The sequence below is a fragment of the Aphelocoma coerulescens genome, chromosome 2, assembly GCF_041296385.1.
Source record: "Aphelocoma coerulescens isolate FSJ_1873_10779 chromosome 2, UR_Acoe_1.0, whole genome shotgun sequence".
NCBI lineage: Eukaryota > Metazoa > Chordata > Aves > Passeriformes > Corvidae > Aphelocoma > Aphelocoma coerulescens.
This window is the reverse complement of record NC_091015.1, coordinates 31,775,992-31,803,978: the sequence shown is the minus strand read 5'-3', so window position 1 is coordinate 31,803,978 and position 27,987 is coordinate 31,775,992. Positions and strand designations below refer to the sequence as shown.

Genomic DNA, 27,987 nt, shown 5'->3' with positions numbered 1-27,987 from the left:
GTGGCCAGCAGGACCAGGGCAGTGATGAGGCCACACCTCAAATCCTGTGTTGAATTTTTGGGACCTTCACTACAAGAAAGACGTTGAGGTGCTGAAGCGAGTCCAGAGGAGGGCAGCAAAGCTGGTGAAGGGTCTGGAGCACAGGTCTTAGGCAGAGTGGTTGAGGGAGCTGGGGTTGTTTAGGCTGGAGAAACGGATGCTCAGGGGGGACCTTATTACTTTCTACAACTACCTGAAAGGAGGCTGTAGTGAGGTGGGGACTGGTCTCTTCTCCTAGGCAGCTAGCAACAGGGTAAGAGGAAACTGCTTCAAGATATGCCAGATGAGGTTTAGATTGAGTATTAGGAAACATTTCTTCACCAAAAAGGTGAAGCATTAACTTGACAGGCTGCCCTGGGAAGTAATTAAGTCACCATGCCTGGAGGTATTTAAAAGACATGTAGATGTAGTGCTTAGGAGCGTGGTTTAGTGGTGGACTTGGAAGTGGTAGATTGGCAGTCTTGAACATCTTTTCCAACCTAAATGATCCTATGATTCTGTGAACCTGCTTTTTAAAAATTCGGTTTGAACTTCATTTGTATCATGCTGTACAAACCTGTTATATTCACGTGGTAACAGTGGATTCTCTTCTTACATGTGCATGTGAGGATTCCTAGACTTTGCTCTCACATTTTTTTATTGATTATTGCCAATGTGTATATAGTATGTTTTTAATTGACTGTATATGGTAAGTATTCCAGATGTATAACCAGCTCCTGGTGTTCCATTTGTAGTCAACATCACAGAGAATTCCTATTCCAGGATCTACCACAGTAACTAGGGTCGTGTGGTGTCTGTTTTCTGTAGATTACATGCAGCAGATTGGTGGCCAAGCACATCTGTTTTTCTGGATGACAGTGGAAGGATACAGGGTTACAGCACAGCAACAGCTGGAGGTACTTCAAAGCCGGCAGAAAGATGGAAAACATCAGACTAATCAGACCAAGGGTCTATTAAGAGCAGCTGCATTTGGAGTTTATGAGCAATATTTATCAGAAAAGGTAGGAATAACTTAATTCTGAAATATTTGGTGTTTATTCTTTGTTCAGATACTTCTTTGTAGTTATGACTAAGTTAATATAAAATGGTTGTTATGTAGCACAAGTTGCTTACATGTTGACATTTACGCTATTACTTGTGTATCTTCTCTCTCTCCTTATGTCGAGCAGTAAGAAAGTCTTCCTCTTTTGTGTTCCCCCTATTTTAAAGGCTCTTATTGCCACTGACTGTCCTGTCAAAAGCACTGAATGTGTTCCTGAGAAGTTGACTTTTTAGAATAGACAAACTAGAGACAATGCAAAGACAGAATAAAAAAGTGTCTCTCTGCATATGCTGTCCTTCTCCTTCCTTTTAGTCTGCCCTCCACCCTTGCCTTGCCCCCTTAAGAAGTGTTTATACAAAAATGGAACCGAATATTTGTCCAAACTTGGATTAAGATTGGGTTATCAAATGAAATAGCTTCCCGTGCCTCTCTACAACTGTCTGTGTAAATTGCTCAAATATCACCATTGGATGTCTTGCAATAGGCAGTAATGGATTCTCTGTGAAAGAAACCACTCATCAACTTATATTCACAAAACATCTTTCTTATGAATTTGTGTGTGCAGAAAATTCACCTCTCACTCAGAAATGAGCAGAGTTAACAAACTGTTAGTCTTTCCTCAGATGTTTCAGGACTTTATCCTGTTACTTTTTTATTGGCTTGTTCTTGATTTCTGAATCTAAATCTTTTTTGAAAAGTAAAAACTGTTTTTAAGTCTGAGTAAATCTCATTTAGGTACTGCTTCAAAATGTTTACATAATTTTTTTTGAGGCAATTCCTAGTGTTTAATTGTGAAACTTCGAAGTTTTAATACAAACTCTGAACTTAATTTGGGGCTGGAGGGGATCTGACTCCTGTTGTATGTTCTAGACAGTTATAGAGATATTTGTGAAGAAGAAATTTAGTTTACTTAGAGAGTTGCAGCATTGCATTGGATTTTATTTGTGAAAGTAGAACTTTCTTAATTTTATGCTGCAAAAGTTGATTTAGATCTCTATGACAGGCATCTCCAAGAGTTAATATTGATGACAACTTAGTAGCAAAACTTGCAGAAACACTGAACCATGAGGATCCAACACCTGAAATCTTTGATGACATTCAGAGAAAGGTATACTCTATTGTCCTTTATCTCATAAGAACTGCTATATAATGCTATAGAGTATAAAACATAATTACAGATACTAAAAAGAAGGAAGTCAAATACCTGAAACTTGTGTTACCATTTTTCTATTCTATGGAAAACACACTAAATTGTCAACGTTTGCTTTGCTATTTGTTAGCCCATAGTTTTCAAAGCAGTAGACAGGAGTAGGTGTCCTGTATGAACCTAAGTATGAAGCACAGTTTAGAACTATCATATTTTCACTTGTGTTAATGCACCAATTTAAGAAAAACGTCATGAGTAGACTAAATAAGACATACCATTTTCGTCCAGTTTTACTTCTCTTTTCCAAAGGTGAATGTAATGGTCCCATATTAAATTCTATAGTTGTTTCCAGAAATTATTTTGGCTGGTCTGTTTCTGCAAACTTGCACAGTGAAGCAGCAAGTACGGATGAAAAAACCAGTATTTTTACTACCTGCATATGTAGACTTTATCACTCAAGTCTAATATATGTATTTTAAAAGGAAAAGTAAATGATTGATATTCTGGCAGTAACTTACATACCCAGTCTGAAATATTTTTTTTTTTTTTAGATCATTTCTTTAATGTTCTCATTCATGCTAAAAATTAGTGATATGAACTGTAGAACTTAGAATCACGCTGTTGTACTTGAGGCTCACATTTAAGACTAATGAACACCTTGTGAAATCTGTGTTGCACAAAGTAAGTTAAGGGCCTTGCTTGTGAATTCTGCTGAAGAGTATAAATTTCCCATGTGTTACAAAAGAAATGAACTTCCTCAAACATGGCTGAATTGGGTTTCTCTTCTATTTGTACCAGATGATAGTACTTGAACAGTGATGCATGAAAAAAATATCATTAAAATATTCTAGAGTTGACAGGAGTATCCAAACATCATTAATTAACTCCTGCTGTGTATAGATATGTGTGTGTATGTATATACGTTGTATAGGTTGTGAAGGTAAATTGTTTGAGCTAGTGTGGTTAAATCTTTGAGAGTTAGGGCTATATTGTATTGGCTAAACTGGAAGTTGTCACAAAGGTCACATATGGTATCTTCCTTCCCTTTCTTTCCCTCTTCTCACCTCCTGCCCTAAGTATTTGCAGGTCTGTTTATAGTTTATCCACAAGGAAGGACTGAGATAACCTTTTATTAAATGGATAAAAACCAAATAGGTTTATAGTGCAGTTGGAAGGTTAAGAGCAGAGGACAGAAGCGTTTGCTGCTATTGTGCTGCTTCCCTCCCTAGATGTGCACATCTGAGTAGTTAGATATTTTCTGCAAATGTGTTATACTTCTGGCACAATGAGTTCTCAGAACCTTTTCGTTAAGAGTAAGTCAGAGACGTATGCACAGATACTTCTTGTTCAAGTAAAATTTATGAAAACTAGTCTGGTCAATTGAAAAATGGAAAAAGTATTTCTGAAGTTAGCATTTTTGTTTCAATAAGGTGTATGAGTTGATGCTGCGAGATGAGAGGTTCTACCCTTCGTTCAAGCAGAATGTGTTGTATGTGCGTATGTTAGCTGAGCTGGATATGCTGAAGGATCCCAGTTTCAGAGGATCAGATGATGGTGAAGGAGGTGAGCTCTGTATCTCTAAAGGGTATTTCCTGGGGCCATTCTTTTCTTTGCTTTAAAATGAAAATAAAATAATTATCCCCACTGTTTTTAGAAAATTAAATACTTCCTATGGTGTCTCTGATATTTAAATTAATGTTTCTTACTTGTGCTTTTGTGTGTAAATTGTTTTAGGACTCACACAGGGTTTTCCTTGTAGTAAGTTTATTAATCTCATAGAAATTCTTGTCAGGTCTTGGTAACAAGTTTGTCATTTAAACAAATAGGCAATTCTTCCATTCTGCTTTCTTCTTTTAAAGTATTTAAAGCTCTTCAATATATTGTGGTCTTTTAATACATAACTCTACTCCTCTCAGGAAATAGAAATTGAAAGTACATAGGAGATGCATCTTTCTAAAGCAAGTAAAATCATTTTTCTTGTTAACTGAAGTACAAATCCAGTGGAAATTTTTCACTATTAAACTAGCTCCTTAATGAAGCAGTATCAGTGGGGATATAAACTTAAAAAAATGTTATCCGAAGTATTTATTTAGGATCTGTATCTTTATCAACTTATATTTCTTTAGGTATCTTTATTGGAAATTTGAAACACTTGCATGTTGCATGCAGCATTTGTCCAGTGCCAAAGTTGTCCTTCCTTTTTCCATAATGTTTTGTGGATGCATTTTTATTTTTGTGTGGCCCTACAATGGGGGAAAATCTTCTAACCTGTTTTTTCCTTTTCTTTTCCTCACTGCTCCCAGAATCTTTTAATGGGTCTCCTACTGGCAGCATAAATCTGGTAAGTGCTTGGATTTTTTTTTTTAATTATTTTTTTCTCCTCAACAGTAGAGAAAGTGATAAAATAGATTTACTTATGTACATTACAGTTTTACTTCACTGCAGTTGACTTTCTGAAAAAGTTCTTGAATCAAATTGAAACACACAGGTTATTAATTACTCTGTAAGATAAAACTTCTCCTTTTGTATTTTCCCATGTTTGATGAAATTTTACATTGTTTATCACAGAAACAGTTAGTTTATGGAAAGCGTCAGTTAATATCCCTGTTTGGTTTTATTAAATAGATATAAATTTGGGGTTACATAGTAATAGGTGAAAACAAATCCTTGAAGGATTTAATTCAAATAGACTGTAAAATGTGCAATTTATTACATTTTTGTTGGTTGATTTTTTTTTTTTCATTAAGGCTTGATTTGGAAACATTAAAGTATCTGGAGTTCATTCCAGCCATGAGTCTTTGTTTTTTATCTGACCAATTTCAAGTTCAATTTTGTAAGTGGTTCTTGACCTGTGTCAGTTTGTCAAAACTTTTTCTTCGTTAAATGAGCGTACCTAAACCAAAAATGCAAATACTTAAAAAGGAAAAATCATAAAAAGTTTGATCTATATCCTCCCCATGTTTCTGTAGACAGTGTGTAGCTGAGCCACAAGGTGCGGAAGGTTCAGTTGAGCATATCACAGTATGTTTCCAAACTTTTTAGTTTTGTGAAGGTTTACATAGAGATTTACAATCTACATGCAATTTCCTGACTTGCATGATGCCTGGGCCCTTCTAGTTTGTTCTTGGAAGGTGCTATAGCTCCTTAGGAGTTTTACTGCATTTGATAAGATCCTGCTTGCATGCAAAGGAATGAGTGTTTTCTGAAGGAATACATGTAACATTAATGTAAATGTGTTTCGGTGTGGGGGTTGGTTGTTTATGGGGTTTGGTTTTTTGTGGGTTTTGGGTGTTTTTTCATTTAAATTGGGATTTTCTTTCCTACTATTTTCCTGTTGTTTACATTTTGAAATGCAAAGAAAAAGGGAGGTGTTTAGCTGATAAAATTTATGCAAACTCCTGGTAGATGCAGAAGAAAAACTTAATTTAGCCATATTTTCTATGAATTTACATACAATTCTGGTAACTTTTCACAAGAGTCTTTTAACTGACTAATCTCTTTAAAAGATCTTTCAAATATCTTCTAAGTACTCTTTCTAATAATGTTGTGACATATCAGAGTTAATTTTATGGATGAGGATTTGTCATTGTGGTGGCTCATCTGGCTGATGGTTATCTGCTGCTTCATTTCATGTGACTTTCCAAGCTAAGTTAGAAAGTCCTAAAGTCTTCATCAAGCACTGTTACAATACAAATAGGTATTTTCATGGGACTCTTCAAAGTCTTGACTTTTGTTTTTGTTGTGACAAGGGTATTTATAGAATACTACATTTATTCAAAAGAGTTAAGAACATTCTAGCAGAAATAGATAAGTAAATTTCTCTTTATGCAGAACTACTTTTGCTTTTCTGTAGTCCATATTGTTCAGAAAAGAACAATATGGACTACACAAAAGTAGTCCAGGTGTTCAGTGCTTTTACAGGTGTTTGAATACTGGTAGATTAGTTTTTGCTGGCTGAATTCCATGTCAAGAGTAAATTTCTGTACACATAATTTGACTCCCTTGTGTTAGTCTGTTACATAAGAAAAATAGACCTTGGAAAGGTTACTTCAAAGGTCAGGGAATTTCTGTACTTATAGCTAATGACAATGTATTAAATAAGATTGGGTTGTGATATGATGTGATATTTTTAGGTTTTTAATTAACTTGTGCTCCTGTGAATGTATCTAATGGCAGAGATACTAGCTCATATTAAATGTCTGTCTGTTTTGTTATCTGTTCAGGTTTCAACATTTTAATTTACTTGTATTAATTGTTGCTGTATAGTGCCTTGCCACAGCAGTTGAGTGTTTCCTAAAGTTTGTATTATAAAATAAATTGTCTGCAGTTCATACTTTCACTGGAAGAATTTGGAGGACAGGCTCAAAACTGTTTTGAGGAAAAGTTCTTGTACAAAAATATCTTAATTTCTGCCTTTTGATTTGATACATTACTATATTAAATCAGTAGGTCACATTTTGGGAGTATAAAACCACTGTTAATATTTATAAAGACTCTTGCAGATTTCCTCTAAAGGATCCATAATGGGAACTTTGCACTGAGTAAATAGAAGTTACACCAGTGTTACCTATCCAAGACCTTAAAGGGCAGCAGAAGTGGCCAGGTTGAACTTTTGGCAGTCATTAGCTTGAACCCCAGTCAGTAATCAGAAAGAAATCTGAACTTGAGTGACAGTGAAGGGAAGCAGGAAAACAAGAAGTAATTATGCCTTTAAAAAAATGTAACAATACCTTAATGTCCGTATTTTGTAGCAGACAAAACATTTGAGCAGTTGACAGTTACTTGTCTTCTTTTATAACATCACATCCCTTCTATCTTATTGATAATCAAATCTTAGAGCTTTCAGAATATGAAGTACTTACTTTATTCAAGCTTCCACAAATGCCTGCTGTTAGCCAGTCTCAGGTGATATTGTGCTTCTAAACTGGACACTGCAATATAGAGCAGCACACCTTGCAGGGTCATTGCTGTCCAAGGGACTTGCTCAAAAATGGCCTAAGTCAGAGTCCTGTGTCCAACAATGACTGAAAGCAAGTGTAAAGATTAAAGGAACAGCCTACTTATGGTGCTACTTTACCAGAATACTCTCTAGCATCCAGTAACTTAAAAATTGGGAAGTTCTTGAGGTAAAGATGATGTCTACTGTCAAAATATTTCTGCATAAATTCATCTGTTCTGCCATTCAACAGACATAAACTTTTAGCACTATAGCATGTAGTGGCAAAACAGATTTCCCAAAAGGGCTTTTCTTTCTTCTACCTTCTCTGAGTCTGGGACCTTAGTACTTTAAGTCTACAAGCTGTGTGATAAAGATATTCAGGAGACTCCCTACTGTAACATGTATTCAGACACTTTAAAGCTGCCTTCTATTCGGTATCTAGGCTTTATCACAGAAATGTTACTTCCCTTGCCTTCTGTAGTAGACATTTAGGCAGAGACTGACTAAGATGGTTGAGGTAGAGAAGAGCCATTCCTTGTAAAGAACTAGAGGAGGAAGGAGTGGAGTATTATGTTGGGATATTGTGGAGTTGATGAAGAAGGAGCAAGAGCAGAGTCTTTAAATAATTCATGTTTTCAAGTCCAGTGTATCTTTTGGTTATAATCTCAAATATTGTTCTATGTTTAAGAATATGGAGTAGATTTAGAAACTGAATTGATGTAGGTAGAGTTTTAGTTTGATACGGGTATGGCACTGCTAATCAGTAAGTCCCATTCTAGGTAACTTTTTGTGGTAAGTCACTATTGAACTGGCTTGGTTAAATTATACAAGATAGCAGATAGCTGTATTTATTCTGAATGTGTTTCTTTGAATTATTTTAGAATTCTGGAGTAAAATACATAAAGTAACTGGGATCCCAGTGCCTGTGAATTCTACTTAGGTAGCTCCAACTCTTTTTTTTAACCTGGTAATTTAAGATTAGGATGCGTAGTGGCCCATCCTCTGTTTTTTCAGTTGAGTCTGCAAGTCTTTCAACAGTCTTGATTATGTTAAATCTTAGTAACCAGATGTATTAATTTTAACTAAAAGCAAAGCTTCTCTAAAAGACCCATTAGGCTTCTTTTGATCCCAGTAATTATTAGATATCAAGACAGAGCATTAACTAGCTGAGGATGTACCTGTTCATTTTTTTATGATGGAAAATATTCCTGAGAAAAATGTTGGCTGTTTTTTTTTACATAAAGCAGAAAAACTTCTGGTTTCTACTGCTGTGTAACATTTGTGCAATGTGTAAAGACATTTGAAAGAAAACAGAATGATGTGAAGGTAAAAACTAAAAGACCTGTTAAACAACATCTGTATCTCCTCAGTTGTTGGGGAGATTTTCTGGTTTAGGTTTGTTTTTTTTTTCTTTCCTAATGCTCAGTAAAAGACCCTTTGTAGCTGTACTTCCATTAGAGTTGAGATATCAAACCAAAGTGGCAAATATGTTTGATCAAATATGAGTGGTCACAAAACTATGTGTGAAAATGATGGGGGAAATGAAAGGCCCTATATTGTGCAAAAGAACAGCTTTGGTAACCAGGTAGTACAAACACCTGCATTGTTACAGTGCACTAAGCTTTTAGTGTAGTGAACTGGAAGTTTGAAAATTAAATAGATTAATCAAAGCACATCTCAAATACAATGTATTTCTGATCATATTTTTTCCCTTTTTTTCCTCCTCCATTATGTCCCCCACTCTGCAGTCCTTAGATGACCTTTCAAATGTCCCTTCTGATGAGACAGTTCAGCTCCATGCATACATCTCAGATACTGGTAAGTGAATCTGTTATGTCTGCTTACTTTTTTCCCACCATTTACTTTGAGTTTTGTAATATTACAGGTCCTTGAAATCCTGATTTTTTCTTTTTTTGACCTCATAAAACATTTGAATTCATATTTTCCATTAAGTCCTTGTGGAAATCTTTACACTATTTCTTCTGTAGGTCACAGACTATGTATCTGTAGTTAAAAAGTGATTTAATTTTTATGGTTTATGGTATTATTATTATTTTTTGCTGCTTTTATTGCTGGAGAATCATTCATTAAACTTTATATTGAGTAGGATTTATTTTAGCAATTATTTAAAGAAATTCTGAAAGCCATCTCTCTTTCTAGTCACAGAGTTATAATTTTTGGCTGTTTGATTCTCTTAGTATAATATTTTTCCCTTATTCTTTGTGCTTCCTGACTTAGGTTAAGGAAGTGACTTCTGTCCTTATGGTGATGGCATTTTTGGTTATCTTTTAAAATACTTTGTCTAGAAAGAAATTACTTTTCTTTATTACATGAGAGTAAATAACAAAAAAATCTCAGCTATTATTTGCAAATACTCTAGTTAAATGAGATTGCATTGGGTAATTAAATAGTGATCTTCAGATACTTTTTTTTAGTAGATTTTACTATGCAACACATTTCTAAATCTATGCATTTATATGGTGGACACATGCTGTCAGCAAGCATTCAGCTACTTTACATTTTAATTAAACTTATTCCAACTCAGTGTGAGAGCAGTGTGCAATCCAAGTGTCATGGTAGTCAGTCCTCGGGGAAAGGGGAAAATAAGTTAAGAATCAAATTCTGCTTTTTTGTTAAAATGACATGTGACACTTCTTTTATGAATTAAATGTAGAAGTTTCATCTTTTTGGCTTAAGAAAAAAAGGTAAACTTAGAACCACATGAATTGTAAAATTTATAGATGACAGTCTGTATGGATAACTATCAGCCTGACTCTGTGAATACATAATGCTCCAGGTGTAACAGGAGATCTGTACAGGTTTGTATTGCAAGATAGTATTAAACTGCATCTGTGAGCAGGTTCTTTTTCTCTGCCAGTTAATATCCTTTACTGTGCTTGAAGGTTGTATACAAACAGGATTATCTCTGTGTGTTGCAGAATTCACATTGTCTTGGGTTGCAAAATAAATACTAATTAAGAAGCTAAGACATAAGGGGCAGCAGAACTTCTTTCTTTTTCTGCCTGAAGTCATTCTCCTAAAGGTGCCACTTAGCAGTGCCCCTGAGATGTAGTCTGGTGGCTGCAGGGCCAAGTGGTCAATGTGAATGTAGAGGACAGGGCTTGTTCAGCATCTGTGGGGCTGGGCGTTTCTGGTTCCACTCTCTGGGCAGTCTTCTGGCACCATCCTGACTGCCTGCTCTTTCCCTTGGGGGTTCAGCACTCAGCATTGTTTTTTAGAGGGTAGATCACAAAGACAAGATGCTCTGTGCCCACTCTTGACCTTTCCAGTGTGTAATTCTTGCATTGGCAGCAGCTGCCACTATCCTACAGGTGCTACCTGGCTGCTTAGACAAAAGCATTATAATTCAGAGAAATCAAGACTGAAAGTACTACAGATAATGAAATTGATTTTCCAAGAGAATTGTATTTTATGGAGTGTGGGTGCATAGAAAAATTCAGAGACCTGGGTTAGAAATACTTTCATCTAGCCACTGGAAAACTGTAGGTTTCCCAACTGGGTATTGGCTTACTACTTAGAGATGCAACATGTTGCCAATTTAAATAGCGTGCAGTGTAGACAGTATTGGATCTAGGTTATTCTCTAAATAAAATGGAAAGATTTGAAACAAGGTATACTGGGGAAATTCTGTGAGGGAGGAATGTCCAAGAAGACTTAAGTATTTAATGGAGATCAAAAAGATGTTTGCTTCTATTTTGGATAGCCTGTATGTGTTCATTTCATTAACTAATTGACTTCTTCATACAAAGTGTATATGCACACAAAGAGAATGCATTATATATATGTACACACACGTGTCTGTATATATAGTTTCTGTTGACTAAAACAACATGGGGAGTTTATCTTACAGTTAATAACATCTGCTGATTTAATAACAAAATACTGATGCCAGTAACAACACTGAATGCTTGCAGCTTGCTATCATTGTCTTGTATATATAGATTTTTTTGATGGGCAGACTTTTGCAATATGATTAGACTACTTTGCAGACCAGAATTTCTTCTGGTTTCACAGTTGTCTTTCACCCCCATCTTGAGTTCTTTAGGCTAAAATATTTTCTTTTAAAAGATCTATTTACTATTTAAAAGTTGAAAATTTTTCTGTTTATGTTTTGCATGTCATTGAAACTTGCCTAACTTTAAAGCTGCTTAATCTCTATTTAAGTTTACATAGTAAGTTTTGGAGGGTATCATACAGTGTTCAGGATAAAGGGATAGCTTAGTCTTCTTGCTTGCATGTCCATTTTTGTCTTTCAAGTCTGTCATTCCAGACATTTCTTCACTTCACATTTGTGTCCTTTCGTCTTCCTTCTTTCTGTTTGTTCCTTTTTTGTTTTTGTTTTTAAAACTACTAGTCTATGCTGACTCTGACCCATATGCTGTGGCAGGAGTGTGTAATGACCACGGCAAGACATACGCCCTGTACGCCATCACCGTCCACCGACGAAATGCGAACAGCGAGGAGATGTGGAAGACATATCGGCGCTACAGTGACTTCCATGACTTTCACATGAGGATCACTGAGCAGGTAACCAAGCTCATGAAAATCTTTATAGGTGCCCGTTTCTATAGTTTAATAACTGATGACTATATGATTGCTCTGTGAAAAAGAGATGGAACTTGGAAAGTCTTCCCCCTCTTCCCACACTGCTTAATTTTACTTAAATCTTTGCATGGAAGTGCTGTTGGTCTCAAACAGTGGTGTTTTAGTTACATTTGTCACAGAGATTAAGAAATAAAAGCTGAGGTTGGGAAATAGGTATTTGGGTTTTAAGTGAATGTTAAGAATTGGTGGGGTCCCAAAAGGGAGAGCTGGTAGCACTTGACTATACTACTAGCAATCTGCCTTTTACTGCTGTACTTGTATTCTCAGACTCTTAACCCTCCTAAAATGAAAGAAGGAAGAAATAGAGAGTTGTAATTCAGCAGCTGGTACAAAGTAGAACCTGCTGACATGAAAAAATGATGAAAACGCAGTGCTTGTAAAAGGAGGCTGAAGTGCTTTTAAACCAAGCCTTTGGAGAAGTCAGATTTGACTGCATAACCTTTGAACTAGTCAGAAGTGTCAGTTTATATCCCTTTGATCTGTTACTAATTTAGAGTCATAGAGAACAAATTCTGTGCAGGTAAGTTAGCATTTTAAAGTTACAGCAGCAATAAAAATTGGAAAGGCTTTATTAAAAAAGCAAATGTGTTGAATGTTTGGATTAATTATAAATGAAGTCTGACTTCCCTTTGAATTTCTGATGATCTTAGTGTGTTGTCAATAAATTTGAAATACCAATTTCTGTACTCCTTCAAATTGATTTTTTTAAAATTAATTCAGTGTTCTGAAGAATCCTAGATCTTACAAAGAATTAGGGTTCTGCTGATACGGGGCAGTCATTTAAAACCAACATAGCTCTACATGAGTAGAAATATATAGCAAAAGCAAAGATGTTCACAATATGAAAGCTCAACATTTCTGATGGCTAAATCTGAGTGAATTTGCAGAGAACAGAAATGTTACCTGAGAACACTTAAGATTGCAAAAAGTAAACAGATTTCTGTGATTCACTGTGGCATCTCAGATGCTCCCAACTTTTGCTTTGTCTTGACAATAAAATAGACATTCTTACTGTCTTGTGTGCTTGTCTGAGACATTTTTATTGACATGTTAAGGGTAAAAAGTTAGATTAATTGATTTAAAATGAATAGGAAAGGCAGGGACTGTTTGTTTTTCAGAGAAAATAGATAGTTGATCCGAAGTGGAATTGAAGTTAGCAGTTCGAAGTATCTATATGAGTTTTTTTTCCTTAGAGTACTGAATAGATTCACACCAGTTCCTTTAGTCAGTCATATAATAAATGTCATTTAAAGTAGATTCCTATATTTAAGCTAGAGGTTGTTAGTTGCTTACATTGCTTCTGCTTAGATATAAGAGTCCAAATGAAAACTAGACCATCTTCTGTTCAGTTATTTTCCCACGTGGCCTACTTGCAAGGGAATGGGATTTATAAAGTTGTAAAGAGCTATTTTTTGGTTCTTCCTACAGACCATAAATTTTATATGATCTTTGTGGCCTTCCAAAGTTTAATGATGCAAGAAGAGATCTTGCAGGGGCTGAACAGAATCCGTATCTTTAAATCTGTAGTGTTGTGATCTTTTCTAGAGAGAAAAGGATGCAGCCTGTTTCCAGGTTGTTTCTTAAAGCCTAGAATACTGTATGTTTCTCTCTTTATCACCTTAAGGTTATTTTTTACAGGTAGTCTGGATTCTGTATGGGGATAGTCCTGATTTTTCAAGTTTTGTTCTTGTCACTTTTTTATTTTTGTGCATTTTACCAAATATATTCAGCCTTGTTGAGTGTTAGGGCCTCTTTCCCTTCTGGTTCCCTGGGACCGCCATTCTTCTTGAAATACTAGAACAGTGGAATGCATGTCAACCAGTGCCAATCACTGTCCTTACTTGGAGAAAAGGCACAGGTGATGACATATAGAGCGAGCATATTTTGATAACCTGTGTGTACACTGGGTGCTGCCATCTCTCCAGGGATAAAAGCTTAATTTCCTTGATAGGCTTGATCAGGGTAGGAAAGGAAAGAAATTTTAGAGTGATACACAAGTTCTCTTGAAAATCTTTACTCTATATAGTCTCATAATCCTAGTAACTTCATCCCAAATAATAATGATGAATTTTGAGCCTAAGCCTTTTGCACACTCTATTGGTCTATATTTCAAAAGTGAGTATCGTGTGCAAGTTCAGAAATTAAATTTTACCCTTGATAGTCTCCTGGGAATTTTCACGCATTTGTTCTTGACAGTGTACCGTTCCCTTTGGCTTCTCCAAGGATTCTGAGTCCCAGGCATGATGCAGAATTTTTTTGTCAGGTGTTAGATGGTATATAAGAATAGGTGAATAGAATGTCCTTATATGAAGACTTGAAACTCTTTAAAACAGAACAAAAAAATCTTCTCTTTTTTTCCAGTTTGAAAACCTTGCGAATATACTAAAACTTCCTGGCAAAAAAACATTTAACAATATGGACAGAGAGTTTTTGGAAAAGAGGAAAAAAGATTTAAATGCTTATTTGCAGGTAAGCTGTTACAGGTTTTTTTAGCTTTGTGCTTGGAATTATTTTTTCAGAGGTAGCATGCCTTTGTGGGTTTTTTCTTTAAAAAAAAAAGCTGTGTTGTTAATGGTACACAAAACTAAATAATACATTATAAGAACTATCTCATAAGTTTGCATTTTCTTTGGTGTTTGGTTTATTCTCAGCCAGTTCTGTCACAGCTTTTCTGAGCTGATGAGGTTCCAGCTGTGCTGGTTTTGAGCTTAGTGCCGTTGACCTTCTTGTGCTGACACATTTGTGGTCGCTTTCTCTTGTGCTGTTGCATAAGGATTTCCGTGGCACCCACTCCAGCAGTGTAGCAAACCACACAGTTCCTCTGTTCATATAGGGCCTGTATCAGCCCACACAAAAGAATTCTGTTGTCTTCTTTCCTAAGGACTTTCTGGTCATTTAGCACTAAAATATGTTGATCAAGTCAATGAACATGTTAACAATGAATAATGAAGATGAGTAAAACACTGTGAACTAACAGTTTGAGTGGTCATAAAGGTGTATCTTTTTCTATGAGTTGCTATAATTAGCATAGTGGTTAAAATTACGGGAATTACTAAGAGGCCCCTTGTTTCCATCTCGAGACAAGTGGAATGTTGGAATAAAATTCAGGAATGAAAAAATACATTGCTAGATGTGATGTCTTTAGTTGTGTCTTGTTCATTATTTATTAAAATAACTTTTAAAAATTATTTTACTCAGCTCTTGTTAAATCCTGAAGTGATGAAAGCTTCTCCAGCTTTAGCCCATTATGTGTATGACTTCCTGGAGAATAAAGCCTACAGCAAAGGGAAGGGGGATTTTGCACGGAAGGTAAGAATGTTTTGTACTGTCAAGGGAACTTTAGAGCGTTCAGTCATGCAATGATTGCATTAAACAGACATGTTGAACAGATATTAAGGAGCTGTGTAGCACTTTAAAAACAGCTTGTAAATGAGTTACTTTAATATTTTGAGTGGCAAAGTATCTGAGGACATACAAAACCAAAAAATTACCATTTTTTATAATAGGTAAATTTGTTTGTATGACAAAGAAATAAAATTTTGAAACTGGGCACAGTGAATTGCGCTGTTCTAAAAGTGTGTTTGTTGCAAGTTGCTTTCTGTGAGACATCTGTGATTTTTTTTTTTTTGGTGGTCTTATTCCTTCTGATTTCTTTTTTCAGTTCTTTCCTCTGTATTTGCTGCTGTTACCATGCTTTCCACTTTTCAGCCCAAAACATGATATGCATTTCCCTTCAAAAGCACCTGTTAAGTATTTAGGTGTAACCCTCCAGAGTCATTGGTCAAATTCAGAGCTCTGCACTCTGCGTCCTTTTTGTTAAGCCTCCAGCACTGTGTTCAGACAAGTGGTTCTTTGTTCAGTTGACCAGTCTGTGTGAGCATTTGCTTTGCCAATGCAGCCATTTCAAAAGTTTTAGTGATTTTGATACAAAAAACATCTGCAACTCTATTGTCACTTCAAGTTACTGTCCTGCCTATATTCCTTAAATAATTAACAGTGAAATAGTTAAATATTTATCAAGGTTTATATAATGACTAAGATGTATTTTCCAGCTTACGAGATGCTTTATAAGCATAACTTTTTAAAGGGCATCACGCTGGTATTTGTGCCTCTGTTTGGACTGAATTTAGAGTATATACTGAAAGAAAAATTGTAACAGTTTCTTTGTAACTATTCTATGTTTTTAATTATACCTGCCATGATACATACTATTCCAATGCTGTTTAAAAGAGGCATGTTTCAAAGATGAAAAGTGGAAAGCAGAAGTGAAACATCTGGAAGTAGAAAGCTTGGAAGGGAGAAATGGTATTGAATGGAGAAGAAAAGGAAAATAAATTCAAGCTAAGAAAAGCCAAGGGATGGGAAATGGAAATGACTCAGGAAAACATCTGTTGAAAGATGTAAATAGCTGCAGTAGGGCTGTAACGAATGAGAAATATAAATGGAAGTAAAATTAAAACTGTATTCTGCATTCTGTAATGAAGTTAAGTTGTTATTTTATATTATTGTTCTCTGGAACAGTGCCATACTTCTCATAGTGTATTAATATGCTGGTGTCCTCATAGATTATACAATTTTGGTTAAACATCTTCCCCCTCAGATGGACACATTTGTAAATCCACTGCGTAACTCTATGAGAAATGTATCAAATGCAGTCAAGTCTATCCCTGACAGCCTGGCAGAGGGAATGACTAAAATGTCAGACAACATGGGTAAAATGTCAGAGAGATTGGGACAAGACATAAAGCAATCATTTTTCAAGGTAAGAAAATATTGGTGGTTAATACATACTAGTAGATTAATAGAGGAGTCACTATTGACTCACTTAAGCTAATGTTATCTAGAATAGTCAAGTTGTTAAACAGAAGACCAATCTGTTTTGTACCTGCACCCTTTTAATAAGGTTCAGCAGTCATTATAGGACAAAAGTGGAGATCTTTACTGTTAAGTAACATTTTAAGATGGCATCTACAGACTGTTACAGCTATCCTTCACTTAACTCAATGCAGGAACTTGAGAAGAACATGAGATTCACTAATTTTCTTATTTTTTAACCAGACATTCTCATACAGCTAATTTCCTGCATCTGCTGTTTTCATTCGGGAAAAAAACCCTATATATTTTGAAACTCAGAATAAGGAGATAGCCTCTTTTCTGCTTATTCCTTGCTGAATTCTGGTTTAAATTAAATTTTCTTTGTCTTTCCTGCCATCTTTCATCATCTCTTACATTCATAAAATATAGTACTTTAGAGGTGGGAATGGTAGTATGACATGCAATATGGAAGTCCTGTGAAAATAGTAACCTTCAGAATATGTTCATCTTCACTTTGTTTCTCTGGTCCTCCTCTTCCTGTGTGTAGCTGTAAGGTCTGTGATCAGGGATTGTTCCATTTTGTGCTACCAAAGCAGTTATATATGGCAGATGTAGAACAGCAACTGAGATGAGTGAATTAACCCTTAAACCATGAAAGGGAATAATAAATTGGATCCGGGGGGGAATTGGTGGGTTTTTTAATTACTTGCAGGGTAAAATGACTGCCTCTGGACTTTCTCATTGCTAGTAACTTCCCTTTCCCTGTGTGTGACTAATAATATATTTACAGTTGTGCTCACTGGGACTAGGTAGGACTTAAGATCAAGAGGAAATATCTGAGGAAATACCAGTCTCATAAGAGTTTTTAGGTGATTTTCATTGGAAGCATTAGGCACTTGATGAATTATATGGTTTGTCTTAATGGTAAAGTTTGTCTTAATGTGTTGATTATTTTGGTAGCTATACAAGAATATATACAGACTTGATCCTTGGTTTTGGAAGGTGAAAGGACTGCTGTGTATTTATTTGCATTAGTTTGCAATTGACTTTTGACCAAATGTTGTTTTATATTTTCATAACCAAATTGCTTATGAAATTTTTTCTGATTTATTCATACTCTAACATATTTTTTCCATCATAAACATAACCTTTTTTTATTGTAGGTGCCACCTCTGATGCAGAAAACCTATTCAGATCCAGACCATTGCCGTGTTGCAGCACCAATTGATGACAACGTGAGTCTGACATTGTCCTTTCAAAGTTGACACCTCTAAAACCAAACAAATGAGTTACTTATTCTGCACTGAGCTACACTTTTATTGTTTTTTGACACTATACCAGGCACTTCAAAACAGTTCTAAGCTTTTTAAAAAGAAACCTGCATACTTCCTTTTAAAATTAGCATTTTTGCTAGCACTGAAACAGTTTGCACAACATTGATGTAACAGGGAGAGTGCATGTACTACTGCTTCTGTGTTTTATGGCTGGGGGTTTCATTTTTTTGGTTTTTTTCCTCTTCTCCCTCCAATTTCTGTCTGTTCAAAGATAGTGTGGTACCAAACTGCCAGCATCATTTCAATTGGCAATTTATGGATTTGATTTCTGATGCGACCTTTTAAGGAGCATTTGTTTAATGGATCAAAAGAAGTGTTTGCTATGTTGTTGTGGAAGCACCCTTCAGAAAGTGTTACTAAATAAAAAAATTCTATTATGTGGACACCTAAAATGTGTAAAGTAGTAATATTAAAAACGTGAAAGTGAAGTTTAAGCTCCTGATGGTATCATAAGCTGTGGTATTTTACCATTGTTTTGATTGAAACATTGATCATATATGTGCAAACAATTGGAAAAAACCCATTTATCTCTAGGTAGGACAGAAAAGCTTAAGATTACCCATTAGTATATGCATTTTGCTATGCACCTGTTCTGCCCTTCATGTTTCAGGCTTTTTGGTCACATAAAAGCATTTCAGTTTGTTTCCCTGTACACAACTGCTGTGGTCACTTTGTTAGATGTATTTTTACTCAGCTAATTTCTCCTTGAATTCTTCTGGATTTTCTTTTTCCCCATTACTTTTCACTATATAAGACTGTATCCCCAAGTTGTAATTACAATTGTAATTACAAATATATTTGGTATTCCTGAAGCTTCTGTTTTGCACAGGGAAAACAAAATAATATAATTCAAGTATATGAGCAGCTTCTCTGTAGGTATTTCATTGATCTTCTCTAAAATGATTAGATGTTGCAGTTCTTGATAACTTTGAGTTAATATATCAAATGTTGAAGGCACATTTCAGATATTTGAAAACCTTTCAGCTCTCAACTGCTCATATAAGATTAATTGCTCACAACTTACAATCACTAAGACAAAAGGAAGGCAGTTTGAATGGAGTTATACTTGGAGAAGCAGTACTGTAAAAGTGAGCCATGGATCTGTACAATCTCCAGCTGGATTATGTATCCACTGTCTGTGTTCCAGTTGAATCTAAAGTCCACCAAAAGAATAAAACTAATGTGTTTTTTGTGGGCCAATCTGTGTAATATTATCTGTTAAAAAATAAAATTATGATCCTTTTCTTAATCTTCAAGCATAAAAGCACCAGATAATCACGCAGGTTACAAAGATGTCTAAATGAAAGGCATTTCATTGCAATGAAATGTCACTGTTTTTAGCATCCATAAGAAAATGGAAAAAGCTCCTTCCAGAAGTTTTTGTGTAAGGCAGTTGGAAGCACAGCAACCAAGGAAGAGGTCAGGGATCAGGTCTGTCTTAAGGACATATTTATGTGTATTATTCAACTGAAGTAATAACTGTTGATTTTTGAAATAGCTGTTTCTTCTTGTCTTTTTTTAAAAATTCGATGTATCTGGTTTTATATTTAATTTTCAGTTTTTCTTTGCTACTAATGGTGTTATAGAAGATTTAGGGAAGATTTCATATTATGGTAAAATACAGAGCAAAGTGTTTGTCATTGTTGTGCTTATACTGAAGCATTTGATGCATAAAGTAGCTACTGAATCTGTAGCTTTCTTGAACTGAACTAAAAGTTTGCTGTTTATTCTTTTACTTTGTGGTCAGGTGGATGACAATATTCCCCTGAGAGTAATGCTCCTACTTATGGATGAAGTCTTCGATTTAAAGGAGAGAAATCAGTGGTTAAGAAGAAATATAAAAAATCTGCTTCAGCAACTTATTAGAGCAACATATGGCGACACAATTAATAGGTACTGTTTTTGTTATATAGAGCAATCATGTCAGTGACACTGTATCTATACATCCTTCTTGGTATTACTGAATTATTGTGGTTTAAATCTGCATGCATTACTCTTTGAAGAAAATCAATAAACTGAGTACAAATGTGGTGTAAAGTGGAGATAAACACAGCACATTACTGAAAAATTCCAGTAACTCTGAGATGCCAGAGAATTTACAAAAGAGCTTTCACATACAAGAGTTCACATTTCTATGAATGTAACGTAATATTGATGCTTTTTGCCCTGTTTTACACTCTACATTTTTTTATTAGTATTATTTATTACTTTCTGCACTATTTATGCTTACATCTCTTTCATGCCACAAATGATCCACTGGAACTATCAAATTATGTGAACTTTACTAAGTTGCAGTGTTAATGTTAAGTTTATGCTCTCACACTTTAAAAGATGGAAATGGGAAAGGAAAAGGACTTAACGGGATCTGTTTTGCCCTCTCCATATTCTTTGTAATTCACAGGTACCTTTATTCATGCAAATGTGAAGAAGCCAGTTAGTAGTGCTAATTAAGTAGTGTTTCTTGCCCTCAGCTTAGAAATGCACAGTTTCCAGGCTTGCCTTCTAGTAATTTGTTTCTGAAATGTAAACAAAAATTAACAACAACAAAAAAATTCTAGATGCAGGTTTAGAACTGCATGGTTACTTTCGATTTAGTGCCATGAATCAAAAACCTAATATCTAGCAGGTGAGAAGTAGCTCCCTATTACTTTTTTTTCAGGACATTCCTCACTGTATCATTTCTTTTTACCCTTCAAAAGAATATCTGTGATGTTTTCATCATCACTGTTAAACACACAGACTTGTGGTAGCAGTAGTTATGTAGCCATATAATAAAATAGCACTGGGTCTTTCTCAAGTGATTCCTTGTGGCCAGTTGAAAACTGTCTTGAGAACTGTGCTTCCAAGAACATGCTGTACTGTTAAACAACTCTGAATACTTTTTGCTGTTTCCAGATTGTTGTATAAGCAGCAGAGTTTGTGCACAGGCTGTTGCTTCCTTCTTGCAGAGATGGCTGTGTAGTACTAGTTTGCTTCTGCATTTAGAGCCATTCCAGATACTCATGGCTTCCTGTGGTCACCAGTCATACCTTGCCCTGGCAAGTTCTTGGAGTTTAATGGCATTCAGCAGAAAAATTGTCTTCTTCTGTTTCTTAGAAAACTAAATTCAAATTGTGGTTAGGGAAACAGTCCTGGGATTATGGTATACAGGGATGCATATATCATTTCTGTAAGCATCCTAGATTGGGATATAGAGCTGTGTGTATGGCTGGTGAATGAAGGCCTGATGAATGATCAGTCTGCATCTCCTATTAAGGATTGTGAAGTAACTGTACACATTGCAGCAAGTATTTTGAGATTCTGAGTAGGTCCTTTGCTTACAGAAGCAGAACTTAGAGTGCTCCATGAAGAGGCATGCTCTGCAAGCAAACCAGTTTTTTAATGCTGATGGGAGATGCAACAGCAGTTTTGCAGCCAACTTCATTATCATATATTCACCTGAAAAGAAGAAATCTTTAGCTTTAGGGAGTGATCAGTGAACTTAGATTTCTATCTTGAGAATCAGTGCTTGCCTTCCTATTGTGCAGTATTATAGAACCTACTCACAGAGTTGGAAAAAGTTGAAATTATGCTTTGTTTGCCCTAGAATGCTCTTTAAAATGATTCTTCACTTATGAGTTCTCTACTTCAAAAATTAAATGAGAGACTTTTATTGAGTTTTTGCTTTGATTTTAGAAAAATAGTTGATCATGTTGATTGGATGACATCTCCCGAGCAAGTAGCAGATGCAGTGAAACGCTTCAGGTATGTCTTTTATCATAATTATTAAATATGAAGTACTCACCAGTTGATGTCTAATATCTATATGTCTTCCTATTCTTCTTACGTGAGGAAATTATTATCACTCTCCAGAATACCAGTTGGATCATACACTGCTTTTTACATACATTAAGTGCCAGAAAGCAATTGTCTCACAGAGAAGACTATTTTGGAGTTTTCTCCTCTGCCTTAAAAACTTCTCTGTTAACCAGTCTAGAAGAGCTAGAGTACAGATATACTTAGAAATGTCTTATCACTGTAGTGATGTAGTGTCTTGGTTGCCTTGATGAAGGCATGTACATGCCTTGCTTTTAAAGGCAAACAAATTAGTGCTACAGAGCCTGAGCTCTGAGATACTGTTTCACTTTGGATGGATACAATGGAAATGAAGTCTGAATTTGAAACTATCAAAAACTCTGTCTTTCACTTGCCATGAAGTTTTAATGGCTTCTACATTGTTGTTGAGAAAGTGTTACCCACCTTGGTTTTTTTCCCCTATAGTTTGGGGTTTTTTTTGTTGGGGTGAAAGTCAAAGTAGGGTAGTGTATTCTCCAAGGGGTCATAATTTACAAGTATTCTGTTATTCTTTGATTAAACTGTGGGAATGTGAATGTTTTATTCAGAAAAAAGATTGTCTTTCACTGGAGGAAAAATAGGTTATTAGACAGAGGCTTGTCTTTTGCATTGGGCTTTCTACTACACTGAAACTATTCTCAGCTTTAGCTTGTTGAAAGGCTAACTGCTAGTGTCAAAATTCTGATAAAACAATTAATAGACCTAAGCCTAGAGTCTCAGTAGCAATAATCTGATTGGGAAAAGCAAGGCTTAGGTCTTTTTTATGTAAAAACTATGTGGTATTTGAATGGTTTTGATTTGCATTGTTTTATTAAAATTTTATTTCATCTGATTCCTGTACTAAAAAATTATAGCTACAGATAGATTGAGTGTATTTTACTACTTGCTTTTGATTTCTTCACTTTTTTTTTCCTCTTCTAATATTTGAAGTGTGTGTTAGGTTTTGTGCAAATTACTTTCTTGTATTTATTTTATGAGATAACGTTAAAAGATTTAAAAGAGCTTTTCACTTGATAAAATGTTAATGTATTTTGACAGATTTGCTTTTGTTACAGAGATGCTTTTTGGCCCAATGGCATTTTAGCAGAGACTGTTCCACGAAGGGACAAAGCTATTAGAATGAGAACAAGAGTGGCAGGGAAGACCAAATTACTGGAGGTGATGCCAGGTGAGTGAGTCTGGGATTAAACCGTAATAATCCTTACCATATATTGTTATTGAAATTAATGTCAGTATTCTTGTTGATTGTGTTAAGTATTGAAATGAAATGCTGATGTATGAACTGTATTTAAATAAAAAGGTTTCTAATTATTAAAGCATTGGACATTTTCACGAGTACTGTTAGTAATTCTTTCAGAGCCGAGCCAGTATTTAGCTTCTAGATGATTTAAGTTGTGCCTGATGTAGGCATAATCCCAAACAGTATGATTTCTTGCAAAAATGGTTTCCACGTATATAGGTTAAGAGTGAAGTAATTTTCAGAAGTATTCTCTTCTGTAAGAGAAGTTTTGGTTTAGTCATATTGTGTAGAGGCACTGTTAGTTCAAGTTTCAGGCTACATAGGTTGAAAGGCTTATATTCAGTTTAAGTTTGTTGTTAACATGAAAGTAGAATTTAGCTTAAACTTCTGTGTAACTTCTGTTTTTGTAGATGAACTGAAGCACATCATAGGCGCTGAGACTACACGGAAAGGCATTCTTCGGGTTTTTGAAATGTTCCAGCATAGTCAGCTGAATAAGAGAATGGTGTATGTGTTTCTGGAGAGATTCCTAGAAACCTTATTTCCACAAAATAAGTTTCCTGAGCTCTTCAACAAACTGCATTCAAGGTCAAAGCAAATGCAGAGATATAAGCAGAGACTACACTCTACTCAAGCGCCTTCCTTACAGAAAAGGTGACACTTCAAATCTATTAAGCTGGTGTTTGTTTGTCCAGGATTAATTACTTGGGCAGATTCTCTGGGGCTTCAAACTCATATGCTGTCATTTCTGCACCAGTCTTCTAGTGTCACATATTAGATTATTAATGCATCTGTAAGACCTGTGGATCTTCTCATCTTCACTTGTAATTCAACCACTACCAGAATGGTTTGTGTGTCTTAAATGATTTGGTGCATCTTCATGCAACATTGAGAAGAAAACTGGCCCAGTATATCAGAATGCTGTTCCCTTCCGTTCCTGAGTCGGTGTTTTGCCAGCAATGAAAAGTGCCAGCCTGTTCAAGTAAAGCACAACTATGGTGATACAATTGAAGAAAAGGGTGTTTTGGCGCTGGGAGATAGTGCAATGTGTGACAGTCAGGTGGAATTGTTCTGTGTTACAACTGTTGAGGCTCTGTAGGGCTATTTTAACATTCCTGTAAAGGCTGAGTTAACCAGAAAAGCAGTCTCTGGAATAGCAGGTTCATAGGAGAGGGGAGAAATGGCTATAGCCCCATCATAAAAGTACATTCATTGAATAAAAGTTGAGATAAGGTGGCTTTTATGCCACATTTGCATCACCTTTCATATTTTGAAAATTAAATTAACCTTATATCTAATGGGGGTTTTAGTAAAAGCAGAAGTGCAGTAGAAACAAACCCTTTATTCTGATTATTCTGTAGCTTTAAGGGCCATATGCTGCTCTTACAGCGCCTGGCATACATTTTGCATGTAACTTCAGTGGAGAAGGAGCATCATATTTGTGTTCAGTTGGTCTATTGGAACATAAGTCGATAGTTGTAGAAGGAAAGGGATATATGTTTCAAAGAGGATAGATATTGTGTTAGAAGATGAGGAAATTGCACTAAGACACAGTTTACACACAACTCCCCACTAAAATCTGGAACTTTTTTGGGATGTAAAAGACTATGTCCTATTTAATTGAAAGATTCCTTACCTTTTAGTGTGTAAGCCTCATGTGGAAAAATGTTAGAATTACTTGGTTCCTCACAGGTAAAAGATTTCATTAGTCATATGCAAACACCTGGAAAATTCTGAATGCATCTCAGTGTATATATGAAAATAAAAAGGAAATAAAACTACGATATTTTTTTAAATAATTTTTTTATTTTTTGCATAGTGTAAAATTTTAATAAAAATTTGACATCAAGGCCCCACATCCATCTGTTTAGTTTCATTGAAGAAGTTCTGTCCAATTAAAAATACAGTAACATCTGAATAATCCTGTTTGGCCACAGCATATCTCAGTTTGTGTTTTCTTTTCCATAGTCCCCAACTGTTTGAGCACTACTATCTTGAGTGAATAGAGGGTAATCTTTTAGAGTCCCTTTTTTTCTGAATGCTAAACACAGGGTAAGATACAGCTATGGATCAAGGATCCCAAGGATCCTTGTAGTAATTTGTGTCGTAATGGGAACAAATGGTCCTTTTTGCAAGTGAGAGACACAGACCTTTGATGGAAGCATTCTGAATCAAGATAGAAGGCTCTCAAAGGACCTCGTTAAATTGACTGACACCTCTATATAGATAATTTCTCATGGACTCTATTAATGAAATGTAGCCTTTTATCATACTGCTTAATGATGATCATATTGTACTGTTAACGTTCTCATACAGTATGCATGGGCTCAAGTGCACTTGTTTTTTTCTTTATTGCAGAACTAAATGCTGTAAATTAAATCCCTTTCTTTTGTAATCCCTATGAAGACAACTTGGTAAATGTAGAAGAAGCCCTCTCCCTTCCTCTCTGCAGGTTCTCTAGAAGTGTGTTGGTTAAATGCTCTTGAATTTAACAAAATTCTTGAATTCTGTGTGAAGTAATCAACATAGCCAGCTCCTATTGTTTACATGCCTGTATCTTCCTCTGATGTCAGGGTGCTCAAGCATAACTGATATCTGACTGATGAAAGATCATTCAGCAGTTGTTCTTGGTGATACAGTAAATATCTCATTAATCCTACCAAATCTGATTTATGTCTTTTAAGTCACTGAATTTGTTAAGCAGTATGAAAGTTGGAAGTTCAAATACTGTTTTGTCAAATCTGTGGAACCGTTTAACTATCTGTAGGTACCATGAAAAATTTCAAGAGGATAGTGATAATATACAAATTTGGCTTGTTTTTTTTTTTAGTTATCTGGTACATTTCTGTACACAAATAAAATAATATCTCTAGGAATGTGAACTGAACATAATACACCATGTTTATTAGTCGTTTTACTTAATGAATTTATTACATATACCTATACACACATTTATATACGTATGTGTGCATATGTATATATGTATTGAAATTTCGTCTTCTGTATTTAATTACAGAATGTGGCTTCCTAATTCAGTGGTCCCTGTTGGCTGGCAAGAACCATCAGAAATGAGTACTTTTTGTTAAAGTGAATTTGTATGTATCTTGATTTAAAAGGTTTTCTTGTCAACGATTTAAAGTACCCACCCTGTAAACCCATGCAGCCTAGTATCCTAGGAAGTTTCCAAAACTGAATGTTAATACACAGCAGTCTGGGTGTTTCTTCTGGCCTTTAGGTGCTGTGACTGGCCGCTGAAAATTGTGCCATTGTCAATAAATGCACTTGTTTTAGCCTTAATTATTTTTAAGAGAAAATGAGCAATTGAATTTTTCATTTGGTCCATCCTCAAGCTTGTGCTGCTGGTGTTTGCTAGAACTAAACAGTAAATTTTAAGTGCTACCAGAATGTGTACCAAAATGAAACTATATAAATTCCACAATCTAAATTTTAATTTTGTGCAATATTTTCATTTAATGCATGTGTATTTGAATAGCTGTAAAATAAATGAATTTTTAATGTTCTGAAGTCTAGGTTAAAAATGTCTTCTCAGCTGAACAATTCTGCATTCTGTTGTTCTGTTAGTTTATTTAAGGACTTGTTTTAAAAGTCTTACTTGTTACTCCTTTGTTAATTCCTTTGTTCTCAATGATCCTTGCTCTCCTGAGCAAAGCTCATATATTACAAGGGAAGAATCTGAAGAACACATCTCATAAACTCATAGAGCTGTTATAAATTACTTGTGCATATCATTGTACAGTAAGTGTCAGCTGTGTGCCTAATTGTTCTGTTGATGCTTTTCCCCTCCCTTCTCCCTTCTCTCGTTTCTGTAACAAAGAATGAACATGAAACAGGCTGCCATGGTCACTTCTACTGAATGGCAGAGGACTCTGAATTTTTTTTTGGAGTTTGCATTTATGTTCTGTCCAATAGAAAGCTAAAAAATTACACTAATAAAGTATTAACAGGATTACTGTGAGTCTCCATTTATTTTTCAAATAACTGTCTCACTAGCAGGTACAAAAGGTCACTAAAGATAAAACTATTGCTGTTTAAATAAAGCAACCATTTTTTGATTATTTTTAACATTATATAAACTGGGTTTGCTTTTAACAAATTAATCTCTACATTCATTTTTGACCAGTGTTTGCAGAGAGTCCTGTATTTTAAAAAGAAGCAGAAATAATGGGATTGTATGATGTGAGGGGGGGGTTATATTGGTGTGGATTTTTTGACTCTTTGGCTTTTTCCCCTGGGTTTATTTTTGCAGCAGCTGGATCTACCATGGGATCACAATTGTTACCCTTGATATATTTATTCCAGCTGTTTCACATTCATCAAAAAGATGTCCTGAGCTACAGAAATGTTAGTTCTTTGACCCTTGAGTAAAGTGTTTTCCACTTTGTCTTGCTACAGGATATAGAGACGTATCAGGAATTTTACTAGCTGATTGGAAGTTCTTATTTGTTGAACCTGTTATCCTTGGGTAATTTCATGGCAAAAATACACTCCATAATAAGCTTATTTTTCAAAAAGTCTCTAACATGTCTGCCCTTTGCTCACTGAGGGTTATATGTGTCTGTGGTTTATTTAAATCTTCAGTCTATCAGATTACTTAATTTTGGTTTTGATGTCTAGTGCAGTGTGATTGCTAAAGTTTTCATGGAGTTCAGTAGTCAGCATCAGTCTTCCTTGACTTAGCTACAAATTCCATAATTTATCTCTTGGAAGAAAGGAAATTGTATCATGAAAAGAATTAGTTCACTTTTGCTATGTATTTCAGAAGAAATTAAGCTTGAAACATGTATGCCATTACAGTGTGTCCCTCTCCAAAATACGTTTGACAACTTTTGTATTCAGATATCTCAAACAACTGTTTCCCAGTTATTTGAGATATTTGCCATGTCTCTGAATTACTGTGGCATGTTGGGCTTGGGATAATCTGCACGGGTCTGTTAAATAATTTTATCGTGG

The 27,987-nt window shown here is 35.3% G+C and overlaps 1 protein-coding gene across 4 annotated transcripts in view; it reads left to right on the top strand.

The window, feature by feature from the left end:
* Positions 1-26,983, top strand: part of LOC138106407 (sorting nexin-13) — a 66,415-nt gene extending 39,432 nt beyond the window's left edge. For 2 of the 4 annotated variants that reach the window (XM_069006962.1, XM_069006960.1), the window contains 14 exons: positions 847-1,040; positions 2,085-2,189; positions 3,659-3,791; positions 4,532-4,569; positions 8,916-8,985; positions 11,543-11,715; positions 14,155-14,262; positions 14,992-15,102; positions 16,394-16,555; positions 17,772-17,843; positions 19,690-19,835; positions 21,618-21,686; positions 22,832-22,944; positions 23,427-26,983. In XM_069006962.1, coding sequence (XP_068863063.1) covers positions 847-1,040; positions 2,085-2,189; positions 3,659-3,791; positions 4,532-4,569; positions 8,916-8,985; positions 11,543-11,715; positions 14,155-14,262; positions 14,992-15,102; positions 16,394-16,555; positions 17,772-17,843; positions 19,690-19,835; positions 21,618-21,686; positions 22,832-22,944; positions 23,427-23,674 — 1,742 coding nt within the window. In that variant the 3' untranslated portion in view covers positions 23,675-26,983. The remainder of the gene's footprint in view (positions 1-846; positions 1,041-2,084; positions 2,190-3,658; positions 3,792-4,531; positions 4,570-8,915; positions 8,986-11,542; positions 11,716-14,154; positions 14,263-14,991; positions 15,103-16,393; positions 16,556-17,771; positions 17,844-19,689; positions 19,836-21,617; positions 21,687-22,831; positions 22,945-23,426) is intronic. The other 2 variants (XM_069006958.1, XM_069006959.1) reach the window with 2 other exon arrangements.
* The last annotated feature ends 1,004 nt before the right edge of the window (positions 26,984-27,987 follow it).